Source organism: Chanodichthys erythropterus, chromosome 5 (genome assembly GCF_024489055.1).
Source record: "Chanodichthys erythropterus isolate Z2021 chromosome 5, ASM2448905v1, whole genome shotgun sequence".
Lineage (NCBI taxonomy): Eukaryota > Metazoa > Chordata > Actinopteri > Cypriniformes > Xenocyprididae > Chanodichthys > Chanodichthys erythropterus.
The window spans coordinates 14,072,551-14,099,023 of record NC_090225.1 but is presented as its reverse complement, the minus strand read 5'-3'; the positions used below and the strand labels follow the sequence as shown (position 1 = coordinate 14,099,023).

Here is a 26,473-nt window from a genome sequence, read left to right as displayed (position 1 = left end):
TTCATGTTAATTCATAGTGCATTAAAACTAATGTAAGAGACAACTTTAAAATGTAAATGTTGAAATTAAAAATGAACAATACTTTTATTAACCTTATTTAATGTTACAAATGGACACTTATTGTAGTGTTACCATTTCATATAAATCCAAACAGTCATGCTAAAAAATTGCCATCTTTACACACAAAGGCAGAGCATGGGTCTATTATATGTATAATTTGTCTCTATTGTGCCTCTATTTTAGAAAACTTGATGATTATCTAATCAAATTATGTGTTAGAGTGCTGAAAAAAAAAGAACTGAAATCGAATACATTCCTGATTTGATATGTTTCTGTTGCTGCATGATGAGAATACAGTTTAAATATGCAACTTCGCTGGATAACGAACAGTCGTGACATTAAACAGTTGGTGTTTTTGTCACATTGTTTTAACCGCTTGATGTACTGCTACTGTAAGCATCCTCTCAGCCTCGACGGCAAACATACTACTGTTCTCCACTAATGCAGCATCTGCTCAACAAACTAAGTACTTTATAATGATATGAAAACATGTACTGTAGTGTACACTGTATCACATACCGTTTTGTAGTCTATGTTTTAAATCCGTTTGCAGCATGCAGCCTCACGTCACATGTCAAAACAAACTCCACAAGGCATCAGTGATAGTTTTTATTTTGCCTCTAGAGGCCACTCTCGTAATGTCTCACAATGACAGTGCACTCTCAGCCGCTCCAGCAATGGACGCAACCCAGAAAATGAAATCAACCGCAGTTGTGCGAGCACTTGATTGCACATGCTTGCTTGCAGTCTGTGTTCTACTGACTTTATTTTGTAGTAAGTAACGAAAATGCTTTGGGAAAATGTATCGGAGTAAAAGTAAAAGTTGACAGACATATAAAAACTCAGTAAAGAGTACAGATTCTCCCCAAAAATACTTAAGTACTGTAACAAAGTATTATTACTTTGTTACATTACACCACTGCCCTTAAGCTAACCCCCCAAGCACTCCCCAGGTGCCGCAGTTTCTCTAAATATGAAATATGAAAACTTCAGCCCAATGTGCATTTAAAGCACTGACAGGAGTCTCATGACAGCTTGTATAACTGAACAGGAATGTATTCATTTCAAAATAAATCTAATCAAACATTTTGATTATTGATGTGAACTGACACAAACTGAAAATTACATTTCATCATGGGCCATTTCTAATGAAACAGTAGACTAATACTGAATCTGGAGATCTGGACTGGAGTATTGTTTTTAAAGTTAATTCATTGCATGGCTTAAAGTGGCCCAAAAATGAAAATTCTGTAATTTATTACTTACTCTCATGTCGTTCCACACCCATAAGACCTTCGGTAATCTTTGGAACACAAATTAAGATAATTTAGTTGAAATCCGATGGCTCAGTGAGGCCTGCATAGGGAGCAATGACATTTCCTTTCTCAAGATCCATAAAGGTACTAAAAACATATTTAAATCGGTTCATGTGAGTACAGTGGTTCAATATTAATATTATAAAGCGACGAGAATATTTTTGGAATGCCAAAAAACCCCAAAATAACTTATTTAGTGATGGCCGATTTCAAAACACTGCTTCAGGACCATTCGGAGCATAAATGAATCAGTGTGTCAAACATGACTCGGATCGCGTGTCAAACTGCCAACGGCTGAAATCACATGACTTTGGTGCTCCGAACAGCAGTTTCGACACACTGATTCATTTATGCTCCGAATCTTCCTGAAGCAGTGTTTTGAAATCGGCCATCACTAAATAAGTCGTTATTTTGTTTTTTTTTGGCACTCCAAAAATATTCTCGTCGCTTTATAATATTAATATTGAACCACTGTACTCACATGAACCGATTTAAATAGGTTTTTTTTAGTATCTTTATGGATCTTGAGAGAGGAAGTATCATTGCTCCCTATGCAGGCCTCACGGAGCCATCGGATTTCAACTAAATTATCTTAATTCTTGTTCCGAAGATTAACGAAGGTCTAACAGGTGTAGAGCGGCATGAGGGTAAGTAATATATGACAGAATTTTCATTTTTGGGTGAACTAACCTTTTAAGACTAACAGATTCCCGCTACTCGTTCCTGGCGCTTTTTCTTTTTCTGCTCTGGATGGATAGCTTTGTTTTGAAGCCATAGCCATACGTCAAGATGTATGTCATGTCAGTGACTACCGCATTGCGTCCGAGTCCAAAACAATACTTAATGATTCGTATTTATTTAATTACTAAGACATATAGTAAAAGGTTTCCACATGACTCTTCTAAAGTTTAATCCGCTTACACATTTGGATAATACAAAAAATATTTACAGTACATTACCATCATATTTAGTAAATATTATTTACATTATCTTTGAGAGCAGCCCTACGCAGCTTGCGTAACACAAACCCTGCATTGAGTACTTGTCCTTGCGTTATTAAGTAGGTACTGTATGCTTCAAATGCAAGCTGAGCGGGAGAGAAAGACAGTGATGTTGAAATGATCTTTTATTAATTGCTTCCAAATGTTTCAATAATAACAAAGCTATGATGGTTCAACAACATTCAAACAAACACTTGATAGATTTAAATTCATAGTTTTATTAATTGTATGGTCATGCAAAACAAATCCAGCATCCAATTAAACCTAAGAGTATAATCATATGTAGTCCCATCATATATGGTTACAATGCAAAAAACTGACAAGAATGGGACAACATACCAAGCTACAGCTTTGTTAATCTCTTTTAGTCAATTTCTTTACAAAATTAGCACTGGAAACCATATCTCAGAGCCACATTTCATTTACCTTGAAGATGCAGGTAATATACACATATTTCAATTTTAGGTAACACAGACAGTGAAAATCATTACAAGAAAGTTACACATGCATATTTTCCTTCTGCTGAACTGCATATATGGTTTGTGGGATTTATTTAGTTCAGGAATTATTCACTTAGCATACAAAGGCATTTGTATCCATCTAACAGTCATAAGAAATACAAGAACTATAATCTCCTGCATCTGGAAACACCTCTTAACCATTTAATTTTTTTTTTTTTTGTAAGTTTAACAGACTAAACTGCACTTTTTTTTTAAACAAGAACACTCTCATATCTGAGAGGACACACTATGAGTGAAGGAAGTGGCCAGAGACTAGGGCTGATCACACTGTTAGAAGACATACTGCAGCAGGGGGCAACAGAGAGCGCAGTATGAAGGTATGGCAGACATCACAGTGCCAGACGGTTTCATCTGTGGACAAGTAACAAGATGCCGTAGGGCAGGAGTACTATCTTTCCTCCCTTTTTTCAACATATAGACTTAGGTGCAACATTTGCCCATCTTTAAAAGGTAATATGTCACAAGAAATGGCTTAGCACAGAGTAAAGGGGGGAACAGCAAGCCCCCTAGGCATCACAATTCACACACAGGATTTTACATAACACGGTCAAGAACAGTGTTCTGATGTATGAAAGTCACAGGTAAACTTTAAAGGGAGCACAATGTGTCCATGTGCTTTAACACACCCAAACTGACATTTTTTTAACAACGCATGTTTACTGTTTGTACTGAAAGTCTGTGAGTGTACGTGCATCTGGATGAGGACGACTGGCTAAGCATTCGAATCATCCCTCATCGATGATATGCATTAGTATTTACAGATTATACTGGAAAAAAATAAAATAAAACAAGATCCTAAACAAATCCAATATACCCAGAACAGATTCTGCCACAAGATGGACCCCAAAACACCCTGGAACTGCATTCATCAAGTCATTTTCATTCAATTCCCTGCCTGTAGATACTCAGGTGATCACTGTTTTACCAAAACCACAATCAAGTCACTATGTATGATGATGAGACCACATAAACAGTGCCAGAACAAGTGTTCAGACACTCCTGGAAGGGTAATGTGACAGTTTGGGTCTTCTTCTAGAGCGTGGACCCCTATGGATGGATTTCATAACCTGAAGTTGCAAAGCAGTCCACAAAAAAAGTGAACAGAACAGCATAGTCTCAAGCTTATGTGCAAAACAGTACAAGCCATTTAAATTTTTTCTTTTTCGACATGCTTATAGTCTACAAAATGAACAGCTGGAAGCATAAAAGGGTGAGCCGAGTAACTGTGTGGGAGGGCGAGAGCTGCGGTGTGTTTGTGTGTAGTGTTTAGCGCCCCCTGGGGACCAAGAGACTTGAATCAAAGTAAGTGAGAGTTCTGCAACTTCAGGTTCAGAGAGCCGGGAGGTTATGGGTGCAAACATACACAAAGGCAAGTAAACCAACCCAATTTGAGTTTAGGCCTCATGTGGAAGTGTGTGGAAAGAAGATCTACGCAAAACACTACATAGCAACAAGCTTCTTAAACCCAAGAAAGAACATTTATACTTGCACAAACACACACATCTCCCACCCTTTCCCCCGGACACCACAGACTGTTTTGTCCTTCCTCGTTATAAATATCCGTTTATGCAGAACTATATTAAATCCTGTCCCACTTTAAAACACAAAATACTTTCAAATACAGCATCATTCAAAAGATTAAAAATCAAGAGTTCCACAAAAACACGACAGAAAGCCAGAAAAAAAAAAAATCTTCCCCAACCCCATTTCCCCCTTCCAATGAAAATAAAAGCAACATTAAAACATCCTCTTCTCAAAGTCTAAGAGTCTACACTTTGGTGCGTCGTTCCCTCTGATATGCCATGCCATCACATTCTTTGTGTAAAAAAGAATAACAAAAGAGAAAAATGTTTTCTTAAACGTAATAAACTCACACCATTTACTCTAAAAAATGGCGTGTGCTCTTCAAAAATTCACATTTCTGATTCTAACTTCCATCTCTACCAGCTGTTAATTACACATGTGAATATCTCAATATTTTACAATATATTACTAATACTTTAAACACCATTTCCGAATGTTGGGCAGCAGAGATTATGGGATTATGGGTAAAGACAATACAGCGCCCCGTGTGGGCATTAGAAGCATGCAGCATCCAGAAGGCAGGGCTGCTGCCGTGGCCGCCCGCCCCACATCTAGCTAGAGTTGGACTGAAGTGGTGGCCACTTTTAAATATATTTCTTAGTTGTGTCAATTTTTTCCCTCACTTTTTCAAAACTTCAAGAGGTTCTCTTCTGGCCGGGCTCCAGGCGGCAAGACGTGCACGGAGAAGAAATGCTCCAATCAGCTTTAGTATTCAGGCATGCTAAGGGAGAGAATAAGAAAAATGCTAAATAATATTTCACTTGTTATGTTGGCACCAAGATGTCAGTCAATCAGTATATACCTTTGCCCTGTGTGGTTCACTGTAGAGGTGCGGCAGGCGCTCCGGAGCAGTGGAAGTGGATGTTAAGCCACTTGGCATCTCGACGGTGCCACACGCGCGTCTCCTCTGACTGGCTGCTGCGTGGCCGGCCCTGACCGTCGATGTACTGCGTCAGTCGGATGTAAGCGATGCAGGCAGCGTCCTCTCCGATTAGGTGCACGTGAGGATTCAGGATGGTTGTGTGCACAGGCTTACTGTTCTTGCTCAGCACTGTAGTCAAACACAGGCAGCAGACGAAGGCACCATTCAATTTGGTTCTAACTCTTTTATGGAGCATGAAAGTATGTTATTCATATATAATACAACAAATGTATTCAGCTTTATTGGACATTAGTACATTAAAAAGCTTGGGGCCTACAATTCTCAAAGTAGAACTTATGGAAGTCCATTCCCTCGACCAGGTTTCCAAGTGCCTCAGGCTCAAAAGAGGTCAGGCCAGGGTCACAGATTCTCCTGGAACAGTAAAGGTTACAGAGATCACAATGCAAACCACTTTTCAGTTTTGACTGAATGTAGGGCTTTAGCAATACCTGCCAGTCTAATTATCAGTGAAAATACCATCTAATACAATAAAACTGTTCCCTTCCTTTCATCAAAATAAAGCACTGACACAAAAGTACAATTTGTGAAACATATTCTACAGAAAATGATTGGTAATTTTAACAGGTTGTTTATTTAAACTAAATATTTCATAAAATGTTTCCTTCATGTTATAAGTAAACATGCTTGCGCTTTTTAAGATAGACACCAAAAGTGCTGAAAAACAAACAAGATTTTCTCTCGATTACCAGCAATATCAGTTAAGATGCAAAATCTTAAAGGTGCCCTCGAATGAAAAATTGAATTTATCTTGGCATAGTTAAATAACAAGAGTTCAGTACATGGAAATGACATACAGTGAGTCTCAAACTCCATTGTTTCCTCCTTCTTATATAAATCTCATTTGTTTAAAAGACCTCTGAAGAACAGGCGAATCTCAACATAACACTGACTGTTACGTAACAGTCAGGGGTGTACGCCCCAATATTTGCATATGCCAGCCCATGTTCCTAACATTATGAAAGGCATTACACAAGGGCAGCCAGTATTAACGTCTGGATCTGCACAGGTGAATCAACAGACTTGGTAAGCAAGCAAGAACAATAGTGAAAAATGGCAGATGGAGCAATAATAACTGACATGATCCATATCATCATGATATTTTTAGTGATATTTGTAAATTGTCTTTCTAAATGTTTCGTTAGCATGTTACTAATGTACTGTTAAATGTGGTTAAAGTTACCATCGTTTCTTACTGTATTCACAGAGACAAGAGCCGTCGCTGTTTTCATTATTAAACACTTGCAGTCTGTATAATTCATAAACATAACTTTTATACTTTATAAATCTCACCAACAGTGTAGCATTAGCCATTAGCCACGGAGCACAGCCTCAAATTCATTCAGAATCAAATGTAAACAATATAACAGTATACAATACTCACATAATCCGACGCATACATGCCGCATGCATGACGAACACTTTGTAAAGATCCATTTGAGGGTTATATTAGCTGTGTAAACTTTGTTTATGCACTGTTCAAGGCAAGCGCGAGCTCCATGGGCGTGGAGCACGAGAATTAAAGGGCCAGTAGCCCTGAATCGGCTCATTTATAATGATGCCCCAAAATAGGCAGTTAAAAAAAATTAATTAAAAAAAATCTATGGGGTATTTTGAGCTGAAACTTCACAGACACATTCAGGGGACACCTTAGACTTATATTACATCTTTTTTTAAAAAGTTCTAGGGCACCTTTAAGTATGTTCCTGTTAATGAATATAAGATATTCTATTTTCTATACATGCTAAAAAAACATTTTGTTGGCCATTATTTGAGTGAAAAATACCACAAAAAAAATAAATAAAAATGCAACACAATCCATAAAATGCTCACAATGTTCAATCAGTGATATGGTATGTGAAAACAGCATATATAAACAGTATTTACGTGTAAGCTTCAAAATCTCCATTGTTGATGGCCTCAATCAGCTGCTCCGTGATTTTAATGATCTCCTGCTTTCGTGCTGGTTTAGAGAAACAGGAGGAAGCACAAGGACACAATCAAGTTTTATCCACATGCATTATTTGAAAATTGCAAACCAACTTTATGCCCCAAGCTGCTGCAGAAATCCCATTCAGCACAGGATTGTATTGGTTGTGAACGGGCAGCTGTCTTTCAATATCTACCCAAGCATTCTGATTTTAGCACAAGCAGAGGTCTTGAATGACTTATATTCAATATTCAATAGTTATTAAATTCTTATGATTTCAACCAGCTCAGTAACAAGCCAACCATAAATTACAAACAGTTCACACTTGCATGAGCTCATAATCCATAAGGATGGACATGTTTCGCAAGAGGACTGTTATAGTGTGATGAACTGCAGGGAGTTTTATAAAACCAGAGTGAATGTCAGGATGTCCATTTAGAAAAACATCAAATTCATTATGGCTGCGTTTAACTCCACTTTTAGACATACACTGGTGAACTTCCCTAAGCACTTCCCCTCGGGGGAATACCCGCTGCCATTTTGAAGTGCGTTCAACTTCGTCGAGTGGGCGAGGGAAGCGTATTTAGACAGACCCTCGGCCTCGACCGCTCGATTTTGACCGAAGAAGCGAGTCTACTCAATATGTACACTTTAGGCAGATCCATGGTCCATAATGCACAGCAGATCGTGCTTGATTTACCCCACCCCACACAACTCTAGTGTATGATATTTGAGTTATTTTGACATTTAACTGTGTAATACTTATATTTTATAACCGTTATATTTTATTATATTGTTATTTTCGTTTGTGTAATTTTTAATATTTTCTTCAACAGCCCAAGCATATGGTGCGTAAAACAAATTCATAAGGAAAAAAAAACTCCACTGAGGATTCCAAGTGATCTAGGGTTTAGGGCAAGGGTTCTGCCAGTAATGGGCACTTGTGCAACGTCAATTACGTACATCCGAGGGAACGAGACAGAGGGAAGTTAGCAATGGAAGGGCACAAAAAACTGGATTTAAACGCAGCCTATATCTCTGTCACTAAATCAACAGTCTAAGACTTACACTGCTGCCTGTGCACGCTGCTGCCCCCTGGTGTTGTGGAGGCTGGAGCAGGTACAGCAGGCTCTAAATCAGGGCAGGAGCTTTGACCTGAACTGTTCCAAGCAACATTCTTAACATCATGTGGCAGTTCGGCTGCAAGACAACGGCACAAATAAACAAAACTGCAACTAAGCACACAGAGATGGTAGGCCACAGCAAACCAAAAGTCTGACAAACAAAAAGAGTACTAAACAGAGACAGGCTGTGTTTGGAATAGTATAATACCTATACTCCTACTATTGCTACAGCTGCATGTATACTGTGCACAATATGCAAATTTTCTGTATGAATAGTTGACCTGAATGACCAATTACATTTGACAAAACATGCAGTATTCAACAGAAATTACTGTGTGATACTAGATCCCACAATGAAATGTGCTCAAATTTACCTTCCATTTCTACTGTGATAAGAAAATATTATTCATTTAAATTAAAATTAACATCCAGTTCATTCATTATTTGATCAGGAAAATGTCTACAAAACTGAAATTTAAAAATAAAACTATGTATTTATAATTTTATATTTAATTGTATTGTATTTCTATTTTCCATTTCAGTTTTAAGCTAGTATTTGATTCCAAGCATAAACACAGTCACTATTTCATCTAGATCAATGGTTCTCAACCAGGGTCCCACTAGGGGGCCTCAGTAAATTTCCAGGGGGCCAGGATGACTTAATACTTTCTGTCATCCTGTATTAAGAATTCGATTTTTTACTCCTCATTTACACTGCACACGTCTGCAGTGTGTTACGGCTGCGATGCAGCTCAATGCTTGTGTTTACACCAGCTGTACCATGGCATGTTTCAGAAGCGTCCCAGAAGCGTCTCGGCTCGCCACGCCGCTTCGCTAAAGATAGGCACCAAGTCTATTTTTGACGGATGCCGCTTCCAAGCAAATACAGCTCAAATACAAAATAAAGTCAAAATAATCAACCTGTGAAGACTCCTGTTCATATTTCTCATCACTAGGCTATAAATTGATGACAAGAGATTCGAAGTTGAAAAGCTTGAAAAATGTTTGTCCTTGTCGTCCATAACTGGACTTTTAAGTGTATTAACTTTGTCTGTAGGTTACAGCAAAATAAAGTATGGCATAGCAATAAACACAGTTAAACCAGACAAAATATAACCATTTAGCCATTAAAAACACGAAAAAAATCAAGGAAAACCTCATCGGACAGGCAAATTTAGTGGTCTCACGAATCCAGCTACTTCGCTTCTGAAATGCTTCTGGTGCGAGTTGACACCACGTAGAGGACGGAACAAAACCTCGCCAGAGCCGTAACGCACCGTAGACGCGTGCAGTGTAAACAAGGGGTTATTGCTAAAGTTTTTCTTATTGTAGAACACAGTTCTTGAAATTTCTGTAATCATAAAATAAATAATGGTTGATTTACTAGAGTATAGTAACAACAAGCAGCTTTGTCATACAGCATAGATATCTTATATATCCTATAATGTGGGGTGAAGGGGGTTGAATATTGTATTAGACAAAGGAGAGATTTCAATCCCAAAAGGTTGAGTACCACTGATTATATTGCATGCTTCATAAATTACTGCAAACCATGCTTTGCTATTCACTGCATGTCACACAGAAAACACTGCAGACACAAACTCAGTTTACTGAATTAATTACTGAATTTGATTAATGAACAGATTAAATACATAATAGCACATGTGATAAATATGTATGAAAATTATATAGAGGATTACAGTATGTTGAAGAAATACTGCAACATACTGAATCAGAGAGCTGCAGTGTTTGTTTTAACAGTCCAGCAGATGGTGGCAGATCTCATGGGTTTGTCTTTTTCTCTTTTCTTTTTTTTTTTTTTAAACAAAGACCTGCAGCAGTCTGGTTCAGTGGTTTGAGCAGTCGCTGAACTCAACATGCAGCCAAGACAGAGCAGATATGTATAGGCAAGACGGCCTGTGTTATGACGGTGGCAGTAATCTATATACAGAACTGGCATAAGCAGTAGAAGTTAATGAAGAACACAAGAGGAGTAATAGTCATACTGATTAAATTTAGGCAGTGTGTGCATGTGTTGAAAGATGTACAGTCCCAGCACGGGCCCTCTGCTCATCTGTCACACTCAAAGTATTCAGTGTCACACAGATAAATAAATGAAAAGGTCACTCTGACTGAGAAGGTCAGTGCAATTCTTTCCATGTCAGAGGTGAGGACGTACATGAGTAAAAGGGCAAAGATGGTGGACTGCGAGAGACTCAAAATCAGGTAAAGTGACAATCTCAGTCCTTTATTGCTGTGCAGATTACAGCAGATTATGTGGAGTGCATCTTGTTTGCAATGACTCACGAAAGCCATAAAAATGTCACATTATTGTCTTGAAGGGGTCATATCATAAGGGATCAAATGTTCCTTGAACATTTGAGAAAAACTACAAAAGCACACTGTAGCTTTCATGTTAGTTTCATTTACTGAAACTACGTAGTACATATGACTCAATCTCTAAACGTCCACAAATTTCCGCCATTAAACAGATGAACACTTAAACAGTATTCACATCAGAAAAACTAACAATATAAAAACTGTGGACAATTTATAAGGGCACAGCAACAAAAATATACAATTTAAAGGTCAGAGACAGGGTGGAAAATGGATGTCAAAAAGCTGAATTTTTGCTGAAAAAACAAAAACAAACAAAAAAAGATAAATCAATAATAAAAATGAAATGTATGATATGACCCCTTTCATACTGACACCAAACCACAAGATTAGGGCATTTCAGAATGTAGACCATCTCAGCCAGATATATTAATGTAACGTATTAAGTAATGACAAGCTTAGAAAGGTGAAATACTCTAAGTTAGCAGTGGGAACAGTAGGAACGGAAAGAATGTGAGGTAGAGATCAGATGAGTCCAAGAGGGAGTTGTAGGACCCTCTGATAAGGTCACTGCTGTAGCAGTTGACTTACTGGGTAGTGGGCAGGGGGGAGAGGCCTCGGTCTGAGGAGCCGGCTCATCGGAGCCGCTGCATTGGCTGACCACTGCACTGTCATTGCTAGCCTCGCCCACCAATACTGACACAGACAATTAGGGCGAAAAAATGTGACATTTGTTGTGGTAAGTTATACCACAAGGCACAAACCTTTTTTCCAGCTTGCCTTTTGTGCTATATTTATATGTGGAAATTATGACAATTTGCAATTTAATCATCCAAAAATTTCAACAGCACACACTACACAAAAAAACACTCATGCTAAGACATAATGTGCATGCAACATAAGAGCAGAAAACAATATAAAGTTAATGTTATGTGGGGGAAAAAAAAACATTATTATAATGTTTTCTAAACCCTGAACTCCCCAATACCTCTATACAAGGACATGTTCTACAACTGTTTGTTTTAGAAAAAGCTGAAAGACTTCTCTGTTTGGGACATATTTGCACCCTAGTATAGAATGTGAGATCTCTGGGCCTCTCTGCAGTGACGCAAGTGGATCATTTCTTAGGTTTAACCCTCAGAGATCTACTGTTGGAAGAACTGCAATGGTTATTTAAAAATATATATTTTCGGGATAAAACCATGTAAAACAGGTAAAAACATGATGACAAATATTTTCCTATTTTAATATATTTTAAAATGTATTTTATTCCTGATGGCAAAGCTGAATTTTCAGCAGTCATTACTCCAGTCTTCAGTGTCACATGACCCTTCAGATATCATTCTAATATGCTGATTTGCAGCTCAAGAAACATTTTTTATCAGTGCTGAAAATAGTTATGCTGCTTAATATTTGGAAACTGTGATACAACAAAAAAAAGAACAGCATTTATTTGAAATAGAAATCTTATGTAACATTATAACTGTCTTTATTGACAACTTTGATTAATTGGATGCATCCTTACTGAATAAAAGTATTAATTTCTTTTTAAAAAAAAACAGTAGTGTCTACCAGTATCAGTGCTTAGGTCTCTGAGGGTTAGATCTAAGTATATTGACTATTGAGTGTAACTGACCATCAAGCTTAGATTAGTGTCAAGTAATGAATGATCCTAAAGCTCAACTGACTCATTAAACCTCTGCTTGTGTTTCCCAGATTGAATAGAATTGATTAAAGTAAGGTAATCTCATTATCTAACAGCCCTCAAAAAGCAATATAGAAGCTCAGAAAAGCTCAGAATTTATCAAAAAGGCCCATCAGATGATTAATGGTGCCATGGTTGTATATAATTGAGTTGAACCCATTGTGCAATATTGCTGTGCGGTAATGAACCACCATGTGACTCTGCTAGACAACATACTGAGATGTGATACGGAGGCTCAGTAATTCTCAGAAGGGGTATTTGTTGCCTGTAAAGGTCAGTGCTGTAAAACGAATATTCCCTCAGATATTGTGGACATTCATTACACAAACACAAAACTTTGTGATTCATCAGTGTCATGGTAACTTTGGCATTCACAGCACGGCTCCTTTTCAAAGCAAAGCTTATGCTGATTCATGATAGCAAATCAGTCAGTCTGACCCTGTTTTGGTCCCTTATACTACACAATAGCTGCTGCTTTAGTGATCAGCAATGTATCTACAGCTGACAAGCTGGCCATCAACTCGCACGCAAAGCAATTATCATACCATGAAGGTCCTTTCACCACACAGGAATCAATCTCTCACTACCTGTATCTGTGTAATATTTATTCCCTCTGGCCCTCATTACCATTATTTGGGAAAGTGAATCCTTTCATTGAAACCACATTCAGATGATGTCAGAAACGCATTGAATTTGTAATATAAAAACCACTAAAATGCGGAGGGACAGAAATCTTTTAATGTTTCATTAAAAATATATTTATTTGTGTTTAGAAGATAAATTAAAGTCTTATGGGTTTGAAACGATGTGAAGGTTAGTAAATACAATTCGTAATTATTTTACGTTTTGGCAAATTGGTGGCAAATTTATATGAATTTGTATCTCATTCGTACTTTTCATAAATTCCAAATGTGTAAAATAGTTCTCATTTGATTGGTTTGGTAAATTATGAGAATTTTCATGTTTGGGTGAACAATCCCTTTAAGTACTTTTGAAAAATATGTGAGGGTCTTTTGTACAATAATGATAAAATTGTACTTATTCTATCAACTTCTATTAGCTAAATCAAATGAATATTTGTTGTAACCACTGTTTGTCATTAAAGCACCCCCAAATTTACACACAGGTTGTTTCAAGAATCTTGGAGGAGTTACCACAGTTCTTCTAAGGATTTAGATGACCTCAGTTGCTTCTGTATCTTTACATAATCCCAGACGGACTCAATAATGCAGAGCTCAGATCTCTGTTTGGACCATAGCATCTGATGTCGGACTGCTTGGTCATACAAAAATCTCACTGCATAATTACAATATTTGCAAAAGGAAAGTTTGAAAATCTAAAATAGATTTTTCCTACTGACATACTAAAGCAAAAGATACAAATAACCACATGTTTTTGTGAAGAATCTTTTGCATGTAGTCAGAAAATCAGAGATTGACCACAGATTTTGTGGGTACAAAGGACAGATCTAAATATCAGGTGTCAACATGGCCTTTGATTCACTAATGACCCGTGTAAGTAACATTTGCATTCTGAATGCACCAATACACATACACCCTGTTCTGTAAATCCCAGAGAACAAGAGAAAGACATGCAGAGTACATGAGGAGTTGATAGTGTACCTTTCCTATCCTTCATGTCCTCCTCTTCTGTGGTGTTACAGCTCTCTGTAGACCCCTGTGACAGGAGAGAGAGAGACAATATGCAAGATGGAGGGATGGTTGTATGAAGGTGGGAAGACGGAAAAAGAAGTACAGAAACAGGTTTGCAGACAGGGTCTATAAACCATGTGGAACAATATACGGTGCACACACTGTAAACCAGCAAACACACACACACACACACACACCCACACGCAAGCACAGATATACCCCAGCGCACCCTCACACACACGCAAACCCCTCACAGGAACACACCAAGCCCTGCACAAACCAGCCAACCAAGCATGAGGGCAAGACCTATTCATCTGAGTGATATTTGTGAAAGTTTGGGGTTGTGGTTCTAGGAAGTAGCTCTAATGACCCGTGTTCAATGGCAGAGCTAAAAGAGGTGGCTTACCTTGATGCCATCAGCTGGATTGTGCACGACAGTGGTCTGTGATTCCTGGGGGAGGCAGGAGAGAGTTTACCATGCAGGGCAGAGGGAAGAGGGTGAGTGGACCCTATCTCCACAACTAGCGTGATGGGACTGTACGACTGTCAGGTACGGCAGTAGCACTGGGGAATTCTGCATTTGTTCCTTGAGCTATTAATGTGTGGCCTCAAAATGTATTTGGGAATGTATTTTAAACTGTAAAAGTATGAATTTCATTGCATTGGATGATAAAATTTACAACAGGTGGTATTTAATAGGACACAAAGAAAGATATTTTGAAGAATGTCTGTAACCAAACAGTTGATGGGCCCAACTGAATATAGCATCACCCACAACTGTTTGCTTACACACAATCTTCAAAATATCTTTCTTTGTGTTCAGCAGAACAAAGAAATTTATACAGGTAGTTAACAACTTGAGGGTGAATAAATTATGACCGAATTTTCATTTTTGGGTGAACTATCCATTTAAAAGAAATACCACATGTAATACAATGACATTCATTTATTTTCAAGTGTAGGTGTCCAAATACTTTGAGGCCCATGTATACAATAACTATAATGTTTTGTAAAGAATGACATCATACAAAGGACTTGAAATTCAATGGATATGCATGCAAGGATTGGGTACTGTTAACCACAGAAACAAAGCGGAAAAGAAAGTAGTCAATAGGCTTGAGAAGTCTCTCTCCATGACCAACCCCAGTCACCAACAGCACACAGACATAACAAAAATGATTAACACTGCACAAACAGTTAGCTTTCAATGCCATGGTATGTTATTTCTCCTGAAAACACAAAGCATTGATCCCACTTTTGCACATACACACACCCCACATATAAACAAACAGTCTTGCGCACTGGCTCCTACTTTATTTCCACCACTTCTAACACAACACCCTCTAATAAGCAACCTGTGAAGGCAGACCTGAAGATGCAGTCCCTACATGCTGAGAACCAATTACATTTTCATTTCCTTTTGACGCATTTCTGGGAAGAAAAAAAACACAAGCAACTTGCAGGTTTGGGCTGTGAGCAGGACGGGTGTACTGGTCAAAAACTGGGACAGGGACACTGTAGTGTCCAAAAGTCTGAGACTTAAATAAAAGTAACTAAATAAAACATTACATATCAATTAAATATTTAGATATTTAAATTCCTTTTATTCACATTCTCAGACTGCTAACATATAATGATCTTAGACTTATAGACCCCACAGTTCCTTGACTGGGTGTGCGTGCCGGTTGACACTCATATTTTTGTCAGAACTGAAGAACCTCTTAAGTAGCACTATGTCCTCTGAAGGCTGTAAACTGCGTAAATGAGCAATTACCCATAATGCAAAGTTAGGGACTGCATCTTCAGAACAAACAGAGCAGCTTTGCTTCCTGACATAAAAAGATCCTGTTTTACCCTTGGAGACTCGACTGTAAGTTTAAGAGAAGATGCAACCAGGGTTTATCTACATATTACTAGCCTAAGAAAATGTTCTCTCACTTAAATATGATCAGATACTCAACAAAAAGAAAGGATTTTTGAAACTGTCTAAAGTACAGGGTTTGTCTGCTAAGCTGTCAAACTTCTCCTGCGAGTTTGTTTGGGTAAAATAGGAAGTCAGAGAGAAATCCACAGGCACAAACCAGATGTTTTAGTTCAACTCATCAAAAACCATGAGTAACGTCACACATCTTCATCTGAGTGGATTGAGCGATGGGTGGTGGAAGTCAAAACAACAGGTATGGGACAAACTGATAAAGCCTTTTACTAAACAAAGACTTAAGGACTAAGAAAAGGAAAGACTATGGAGTGAAAGAAATAAAAAGTTAAGATGAGGTACCATTGGTGCAGTGGATGATATGCTGCTGTCTTTGGTGCTGCTGCTTACTACACTGTTTTTGTTGTTGTTTGTCTGTGGCTGGGGCAAAAAACAAAAACAAAAACAATGACAACACAAAATAAACAGAGCCATTCCAAGAGGGTCCTCGCACCGTCAGTGCTCGGGCCCTAATGATTTCCGTTCAGTGCAGCTCAAGCACCGACGACAACCTCAGCTCATTCTAGACATGTCGAAAAGCCACAGTACAGCATGAAAGGGGATCTTTATGGGTAAATTAGCTTAGAAGTAAGAGAACACTCCTGTAATGTGCCCTTAGAGCACTTTTAATAATGAAGTTTTAGCTGTACTTGAATTAATGAAAGCCGTTCAACTGGATGTGCCTGTTTTTGGAGAGGTACGCTGATCGTATGGAATTACAGATTCAAACTTCGGATGGTGAGTAATACCAAAGCAGAGCCTACAAAATGAAAAATAACGAAGCAATTCTCACATTATCTGTAAAATCGCATTACAATTCTTGATAAAAACAAATAAAAACATGGTGGGCTGTGCAAAGGGACACAGTAAGCTTCCTTTACATGGTTATGTTACATATTATAAAATTCAGCAGTGTGGTTTTGGAACTGTTTAGTAATCCTTAAAATATAACTACAAAGAATAAGTATATTTTGTTTACATTTATTCTACCTTATTAAAAAATAATAATAATAATTTCAATAAATGTGTATGTAAACATCTTTCAAACTTTTATATGGAGAAACATTGTTACAATGCTGATAAACACGCTAGTAGAATTTCAACATATTTTAATATCTATGAAGATGGATACAGCGGTCAAACAAAAAGCAAACAAACAAAAAAAAAAATAAAGAAAAGTTTCAAGGCTACAGATTAAATATTTGGTATTTACAGAAATATGTAAATATACTATTAAATATATGTGTTACTTTGTTGGCACAGGTCAATGTTACCAATGTTGTCAAGGAGTTACGGGACCCTGATAGTCCACTAGTGCATGCAGTGAAAAGCTTCAGCGAGAAGAGTTTCAAACCTCGGACTCTGTGAATCAATGCTAATGATTAAAAATGAACTATGTCTAAATATAGGAAAGAAAGAAGAGAGGCGGCAGTAAAAGAGACAATTCTTGAGAAGAATGTTCAAGAATCCTTACAGAAAGGTTCAAACAGGTTAAACATGGATCAAAAAGACTTAAGCAGAACAGCGGCTAAAAGTTCATCCCAAATGTTCAACAACTATAAAGAGAAAGTATATATATATATATATATATATATATATATATATATATATATATATATATATATATATATATATATATATATATATAATTTTGATTATAATTATATTTTTAATTATATTTCTTTCTTCATAAACATTATTTTTCAGCATTTTTCAGGAGTGACATAGTAGCAGCTAGTTTGTGAGTGACCCGGACTTACAAACTAGCTGCCACTATATCACCCCTGAAAAGCACTGAAAAATAATGTTTATGAAGAAAGAAATATAATTAAAACTTGTATTATATATTTTATTGTATTATTTTAAGGTAATATATAGGAAGGGTTCAGATGTCCGTCTGACATGTTTTCTTTTAAATGAGCATTTTTTACCAGTTTTGTTTAGGTTCAGTAATTTCACTTTAATGGCAATGAAAAGATTAGTAATGCCGGGGACACACCTAACGATTAGCTGAAACATTCTAAGACTGAACTGAACACACATACCGATTGTTTCCTTCGACTGGAGCCGATTTATATACTCACACATGGAATTTAAACACCGTCTGTAATCACAGACTGAACGCAACTGGCTCTAACTGGACGCGTTTGAGCGTGATCAGTCATAAGTATCAATTTACATTCATAATCGGCCTCACAATCGTTAAGTGTGTGCTTGGCTTAAGTTAATGAAATGTCTTATTTTCAAAAATATCACTTTAATCAGTTCATTGGTATTTATTGGTATTTCATTGGTATTTAACAAATCTTTTTGCTGCAAAACCAGCTAAGTCTATATAGTCCACCTCTTTGGACAACAAGACATAGTAAAACATCAATTTCTATCAGTTTTTCATCAGCAAAAGGAACACTGTTATGTTTACTTGTTAGCCTACTTGTAAAATCCGGTCATTGCCACTGTAACGATTAGGGCTGGCCTGGGTACCGAACTCGATACTTTTTAGGTACCGATCGAACTGCCTCGATACTATCGAGTATCGAAAAGTGTCTTGTCATTCGGTACCAAATTTCGGGGGCGGAGAAATGCTTTCGCTGTCTCGTTGAGGAGCAAGTAGGCTAATGTTGCGCTACATTATTATTTATATCTAAATATATAAAACTATACGCGCGAGAGAGACCCTATGTGCGAGAGGGCGAGTGAATCAACGGTTTCGTTTTCAGTTTATCTCCGAATGGACGGGTGAGAAACGGCTGTTTATGTGAGCAGCCGGTTCACTACAGATAATACTGTTAACAGAAAACAAAAGTGTCGCACTGCCTGCAGAAACAGCGGAACGCGCAATGTTTTTTAGACTAGTTATGGACAGGTACAACACACAGCAGCTTTACATCAGCGTTCGTCCCTCAAGTCTATGGAAACACGCGACCGGTTCGTGACAGGCTCGTTCGCCTGCACGAGCACAGGCTCTGCCTCTGGCTCCAGAACGCGAACAATTCTGCTGAAAAAGGGGTATCAGCGTCCTCCTGATACTGTGAATAATCTGCGGGTCGGGCCAAGTAATAAAAAAATAACATTCAAATTAATTGCGGGTGGATGAGAGATGAATCATTAATGTATTGATTTTAATAAAGACACAGAACTCTTATTTCAACGAACTTGCGTCACTCTTACTTCCGCTTTGATCTTGTTAATAATAATTAATTTTTGAAGAAGAACAATTGCTGAGTGATTTAAAAAGAGCCTCACATACTGAATTTTTGCATTGAAAACTAAACTTTATTAAAACTATTTGCACTGATTTATTGTGTTGGGTAAATTTAGTTAATTTGTGCTTTTTTATTCCCCGCAGTGGCTCAGGAGATGAGTCTTTGAGTCTGAAAAAAAGTCAACAAAATTAAAATATAAAACCAAATATTTTTTTTGAGGTTATGTAATCTTGTTTAAACAGATTTATAAAATTGGTATCGAAAAAGGTATCGTTTAGGTATCGGTATCGAAGTCAAGGTATCGGTATCGTCTCGGTATCGACAATTTTTGAACGATACCCAGCCCTAGTAACGATGGACAAAACGTGATAAAAAAATTGCAGCTCGGCAATTGAAAGCCGCCTCATATGCGCACCGTCTTTCATCTTGAAATCATATGATTCGATTTGCGTCTTCCAATTGGTTCTTCTGTGGACTTGGAGGCTTTTGCTGACAAAGGGAAGTGGCGTTTAGCGGTTTCTACCAACAAACAAGTATTTCTGAATGGGCATTATCTCATTTTTGACAGAGGTGGCGTTAAGCGGCTCCTGCATCTGAACTTCTATATTATATTTATTTATAATAAAAAATGGCATAACTTCATATAGGATGTTAAAGATGATCAAATCTTGTGTCCAAGACTCTAATTGGGATCGCTGGAACATTTAAAGGCTCCGATTGGATGACTTTTTTGTTTATTATTAGATTTCAAAATAACAAATTGATAATGGGAACAATGATAGCCAAGAGCAGGAGTAAAACAGAGGTAAGGGCGTGCATTTGTCTGGACCTGATGGAGAAACTCAAGACATGAGAAATGGGGATCTAAGCACAGACGTCTGAATGATGTATGTTAGATATTAAAAATGTCCCATTATGACAAGGCTAAAACAACCGCCATGTCTAACTCACAGACATCAACTACTGCTGCTGTCATTTACTTTCAACCACCCAACGACAGAAGAAATATTAATTAATTCTTCGGGGGGGGACATGGAAATCCATGATATGGTTAATTAAGCATTTTTATAACCATAAAAAAAAAAAAAAAAAAAAAAAAAAGAAACAACTAAAAAAAAAGGAGACTTTTACAGAGTAAATTTAACATACAATATTTTCATTATCGTAACAAGGGGCTCTTCACTTGTTGTTAGGACAAACCCGATGTCACAGCCACTGCAGCTATTGCCATGGCAACAGAAATCGCCTGGCAAACTATAGACTGTGGGAAAAAGGGGAGTTCCACTGAAAGGCCTGTTTGTATGTGTCTTTACACAGTCTGTTCCAATAGCATTTAAATTCTCTCTTTCCGGTTAAAGAGCACCAAGTAAGAGCCCTTTGTCCACTCTGAGCAAACTTCAGCCCTGGTTATAATCAGTGGCTACATGCTACTGATTCTAAAGGCCAGTGAAAGCAGAGACAGTCAAGCTGGAGGAAGCTCACAGGGTGTATCAAGGGCTTGCAGACCAAACTTAGGTCAAGGAGTAACCTCTTAGACAAAAGCCCTGGTCTGGCTTACAAAGAAAGCACCAAGATGCAATGGGAATGAAAAATGAACTTCAAGGGGAATGGGATTCCAATATAAACATGGGTATGCAATAAAACAGAGCTGAACGGGTGAACATGACTCTGTTAATGTTTGATGGTCCTATGACTCACAAAACCCTACGACGAGACAAAAAAAAAAAAAAAAAAGACCCAAACAAACTCTCGAGCATCTCAACCAAGAAAAAAAGAGAGCCAGAGAGTGAGAAAGTGTTGAGGGAGAGTCAGAAAAAGGGGAGAGACACGGAACAGATCTCACCATCAAATAAACACTGGAGCTTGACTTCCTTTTCTGAACAGGGTGAAACAGAGGAGGGCAAAACAGGGAAGCATAGAAAACAGGCCAGTGAACACAGAAAAAAATTAAGCTGCTAGTTAGATCCCACAGAGAAGAAAAAGAGGAAAAATAACCACAAGAAGTTGCAAAGCCATGTGTGACATGACAGGTGTTTAGCACAGTAGCTACATTTGAAAAGTGTTAAACTGCTGAAATTGATTTATTGATAAGACTTGTTTCATTTAGGGAAACCGTTGCTTCTCAGTTGCTTGGTGAAAGGCTGACAATTCACTGCATGCACAGAGACGGCACAGGGTTGAGTAAGTCTCTTTGCTTCAACAGGTTTTACCATGACTCGGGACTAACAAATGGGCAAATATCCATCTAAATATGCCGAATGGTTTGGATTGGGCCTCCTCGGGGTATATTATTCAAGATCACACTGAAATATATCACATAAACAGCTAATCATTTTAAATTAGAAACAGAGTGTATTTAAGGTCGTTGGTTTATGCAAACCATTTGCTGTTAGCTTTACTGTCAATTCTGTTTATTATAATATGCCCTTAAAAGAAGGAAAATAAACATGGCAGGAAACAACTTTTAAACATAAAAACTGGGCAAAAACTGTGCATTTGTTTATGATACAAAAACATTATATTTTATTAGGCCAATGCTGATTCAAGAACTTAATGAGAAAGAGATGTATAAAATGTGTGTGTGGCTTACCTTCACGCCATCAGACTTTTTGTTCAGTAAACTTTTGCATGCTGAAAGAAGAAGAGAGGGAAATGCTTAGAAATGCTCAAACTTTTGATGAACTGACTACTGACATCTACAAATGTTGTTCCTTTAGTGTAGAAACCAGTGTTGTTATTCTTAACTAAAACTATTAAACATTGTTTTGGGTAATTGAAATCAAGCTGAAATAAAATAAAATATAAATATGAGATGAAAAACATAAAACTTAAACTAGAAAATAAAAATCAGACGTGTTGCCTTGGCAACTAACTGAATAATTAAGTTTAAGTACTAAAATTACTAAGGGCACGTTTACACGACAACACTGTACTAAAAACAGAAAGGTTTTTCCTTTGTGTTTTTCATGTACAGATGACAACATTGTCAAAACAATCCCCATTTCACATGGATCCGCAAAAACTACTAAAAACATTATATCATTCATGCCAGGCCAGTAGTTGGCGATGTCACATTGTAAAGAAAAACTACACACCTATAGACTGAACACGTAATATGCACAACGTCACTGTTTTCACAAATTAGCATTTTTGTAGTTTACACAGATACGATAACCGTATCATTTTCAAAAATGTGCACTTTGAAACCCATTTTCAAAAGTTTGCATTTTCAGGACCCCAAAATGCCATTGTCATATAAATGAATGGCTTAAAAAGTTTTCTGTTTTTAGTTGAAAACGGTGTCGTGTAAATGGCCCCTAAAACTATTTGAATCGAATTACAAAACTATATAGAAATATTTAAAAAAAAAAACTAATAAAAATGACAAAAGCACATAAAATTAACACTTTGACTAAAATGAAAATATTAAAATAAAAGCCAAGTCAAAATATGAATATATATACTACAATAGTACATCAATGACAATAAAATAACAATGGTAGAAACAAGCCATATGACATGGAATACCATCCACAGGGCAGTAAAAATGCCATCTAGACCCACGGCACAAGCAAACACCAATGCACCGGTAGCATATAAAGTGGCAAGAAGATTTTCTCCACCAAGAAACGTGAAAGACCACCTCAGATTGATATGAAACACATTCTATGAGCACATCCTATCCTGTATTCTCATAAACAGAAATGTGGTTTCGAAACAGAAACAGATCAAATCAGACACAATTCCAACAAATATGGGCACACAAATAAAAAATAAAAGGATATGAGTAGACTTTATAAGTATGATCTTCAAATTCCCTTACCTTCAAAAGTAGATAGAGGTAGGAAAGAATGCAAAAAGGGAAAAAGGCAAGATAAATCAATCAACAGATTATTAAAAAGAAAAATAGCTGTGGCAAACAAAGTAGTCAAGCAACTCAAAGCAAAACTAGAGGATTTTGTGTTCATGCTGGGTCCATGCTGTGCAGAGACATTTCCTGCCTGGCCTGCTGTCATCACTGAAGGCATCTCTCCTGCACACGACTCCATGCAGATCTGACAAACCAATGCCTGTCTGCTTCAGTTCACTCTAGCAGTCTAGAGCTGAACTGCTGATTCATGAGAGGACTGAGTGGTTGGACGATAAGGCCTTTTTTTCTGATCCGTTCAGCTGTTTTGCTCATAATTAAACTGGTCTCATAATTGAAATTGTATAACGCATCAAATGAGTTTGTGTGCTGCGCTTGTTGATTGTGTGAAATGAATAAAAAACTACTATAGCATGAGTTAGAGAGGGTAGTGGTGAACTGATAAGATTGTTTTTTTTTTTTAAATAGCCAGTGACATTGCCAATAGAGAGAACAGGATGGATCATGGCCGATAAAGTGAGGTACTGTAAATGATGTACTATACACACTACTGTTCAAAAGTTTCAGGTCAGTAAGATTTTTTAAAAAGAATTTCGTACTTTTTATTAAAAAAACTGCATTAAATTAATCCAAAGGGACAACAAAGACTTTTATAATGCTACAAAAGATTTATACTTAAAAAAGAAAAGAAAATGTTGTTTCTATTCATTAAAGAATCACATTTTCCAAAAAAATATTAAGCAGCACAACTGTTTTCAACATTGATAATAATAAGAACTGTTTCTTAAGCAGCAAATCAGCATATTAGAATGATTTCTGAAGGATCATGTGACACTGAAGACTAAAAGTTAAGCTTTGCTATCACAGGAATAATTATATTTTAAAATAGAAAACAGTTATTTTAAATTGTACTAATATATGTGTTTACTGTATCTATAAAATAAATCAGTCTTGGTGAGCACTGAAGGGTTCTTTCAAGACCCCAAACTTTTGAATGGCAGTGTATTATATGTAAATGATAAGAAGGAACTGAAACATACACAAATTTGCTTATAAGTGGTCATGGTTATCAGCTGATGCTTTCAAAACAGTCAAATAGCAGCTAATTAAATGACCTGGCTGATATATCAGTCTATCACATTGTCAACAACTGCCTCTGCTTATTAAATTATATGTACTTGTGAGGCTTACATAAACTGCTGCAGCTGTTATTAAAGGTGCAGTAAGGAACTTTTGGAAAAGCGCTGTTGAAAGTGGATCGCACCGAGTACCACAACAAACTTGTAGCCAATCAGCAGTAGGGGGCGTGTCCACTCATGATGGGAGAGAGAGAGAGAGAGAGAGAGAGAGAGAGAGAGAGAGAGTAAGTTGAGAAAGAGGAGGATTTAAAGAGAGACTTCAAGTTTATATGGCTGAGAAACATTACAAAAGAGAAAAGCTCAGAGGAATATCACTAGAAAAAGAAGGGCTATGATCAGGCAAGAGCTTTAGGACCTGCATTAATATTAGAAAAGCTTTCCAATGCTGGAGAGTCCCAAGCGGGAAGGCCTTGAAATGGACGTCAAGGTTGCGAGGTTTCTGCTCCATACATGAGTAACATTGGTTTTGAGTGTCATGTCAAGAATTATTTTGCTCCACTTCTGCTATGATAAGAAGGCATTCTTTTGAGCGGAGTAATGAAAGCAGGGGTGTGTTTGTTTGGGTTGATTTCAAATATCAACAGTGTTCAACAATGATTTTGAGAAATTGCATACTGCACCTTTAAGTATCACTGTAAAGCAACAGAAGCAATTGGCACAGCGTTCACAGACATGCCACTTCCATTAAGATATGAAGAGAGGGGTGAGAAACTAAGAAACAAACAAAAAGCAAGACAAAAGGACATGTGGATCCTGTTGCTTCGTGTCCTCCATGCACAGACACCTGAAGACATGCTGAAAGGTGCTTTTGAAGCACACCACAGCGATCCCCGCTGTGAAGACTTCAGTACAGTGGTTCTTGTCAGTAAGTCTTCCCTTAAGAGCATGCTAATACATACATGATGTAGACATTCATTCTTACAACAGGCAAATGCATGTCAGCATCCTCCCACAATTTCATACCAGTGCAGCTGGTTGACCAAAAGCCGACCTGACTGTGACTGTGAGGTATACAAGGAAAACGAGCCACCTTAAGAAACCATCAACATAAGGCGACTAAATCTGTAATAAAAATCTTAAATATGATGCCGTTGCTTAAGGTGACTCGGGTCGAAATACCTCCACCGGAGCATCCCTGGACCATCACCAAGAGCGCAAACCCATAATGCATTATGTTTCCAGACAGACACCACTTGGAAGACATAATACATGTTTTTGTGATACTCTTCTTACCATCCCAATCTGCTGACAATGACACAAAACATCTTCTGACAAGTTCACAGCACTTGTGTAAAGATGTTCAGTGCAGACTGTAGGCAAAGATCGCCTTAGACAGGAAAGGGCACTTTCATCCTAGACTTTGGTCAAAAGCCGTGAAGCACAAAGGGTTATGAATGCGTCTCAGGGTTGGGAGCGACTGAATCACGGATATAGCTTGTTTTACACACATCTGTTTACTTAAATTTCACTACTGACAAGATATGCATTCACACAAGATTTCGACTGAATCAAATTTTAATTGAGATATTCTAAATTCAGTCAATGAACCCAAACCCTGGAATGTGTGTTATGTATTCTCTGCATAGCGAATGGCCTCTCAGAAGAGTTTCAGTGCCCGTGCGTTTGCAGGGGTATAGCAGGCTCCCCTTCGTCACATGCTGAGGCTGAAAGTGGGCAAAGGCCCCCTAGTGCCCATCTCACGTACCTTCCTGTGCCAGTGCAGCTGTGCTGGTGGTGGGGGTAGCGGGGGTGGTGTGTTGCCGACCCACTATTGGACAAAAGAGCATTTTGAAGAGGCTGACTCAAGGCAGAAGCTCAGCCTCTCCGGGATCACAGAAACTTACCCAATTTGTATCTTAACAAAGCAACCTAAAGCAAAGCCCAAATGCCTCTATGCAGTCAGGAAAGTGAGGCTAGATTATAAAATCAAAGTTTCAAAAGAAACTACATAAACATACTTATCCCTCAATGTATGATCACAAGTCTCATTCATAATTCAGAAGCTAATAAGGCATTCACCTGAGAAGTTCCTGGACACCAGCATGGTGGTCAAAATGGCCCCCTGCAGGAGACACAAACACTACTTTAGTATCTTATTTAAACTTAAAATAACAA

The 26,473-nt window shown here is 37.6% G+C and overlaps 1 protein-coding gene across 6 annotated transcripts in view; it reads right to left on the bottom strand.

The window, feature by feature from the left end:
• Nucleotides 1-2,521: 2,521 nt before the first annotated feature.
• The window catches only part of camk2g2 (calcium/calmodulin-dependent protein kinase (CaM kinase) II gamma 2), a 72,042-nt gene continuing 48,090 nt past the window's right edge, over nucleotides 2,522-26,473 (bottom strand). Inside the window, exons 12-23 of one of the 6 annotated variants that reach the window (XM_067386151.1) lie at nucleotides 26,378-26,420; nucleotides 26,064-26,126; nucleotides 21,942-21,982; nucleotides 16,449-16,526; nucleotides 14,577-14,621; nucleotides 14,141-14,195; nucleotides 11,405-11,509; nucleotides 8,421-8,552; nucleotides 7,310-7,385; nucleotides 5,682-5,776; nucleotides 5,285-5,533; nucleotides 2,522-5,203 (exon numbers count right to left, since the gene is read on the bottom strand). In XM_067386151.1, coding sequence (XP_067242252.1) covers nucleotides 5,301-5,533; nucleotides 5,682-5,776; nucleotides 7,310-7,385; nucleotides 8,421-8,552; nucleotides 11,405-11,509; nucleotides 14,141-14,195; nucleotides 14,577-14,621; nucleotides 16,449-16,526; nucleotides 21,942-21,982; nucleotides 26,064-26,126; nucleotides 26,378-26,420 — 966 coding nt within the window. In that variant the 3' untranslated portion in view covers nucleotides 2,522-5,203; nucleotides 5,285-5,300. The remainder of the gene's footprint in view (nucleotides 5,204-5,284; nucleotides 5,534-5,681; nucleotides 5,777-7,309; nucleotides 7,386-8,420; nucleotides 8,553-11,404; nucleotides 11,510-14,140; nucleotides 14,196-14,576; nucleotides 14,622-16,448; nucleotides 16,527-21,941; nucleotides 21,983-26,063; nucleotides 26,127-26,377; nucleotides 26,421-26,473) is intronic. The other 5 variants (XM_067386145.1, XM_067386148.1, XM_067386146.1 and 2 more) reach the window with 5 other exon arrangements.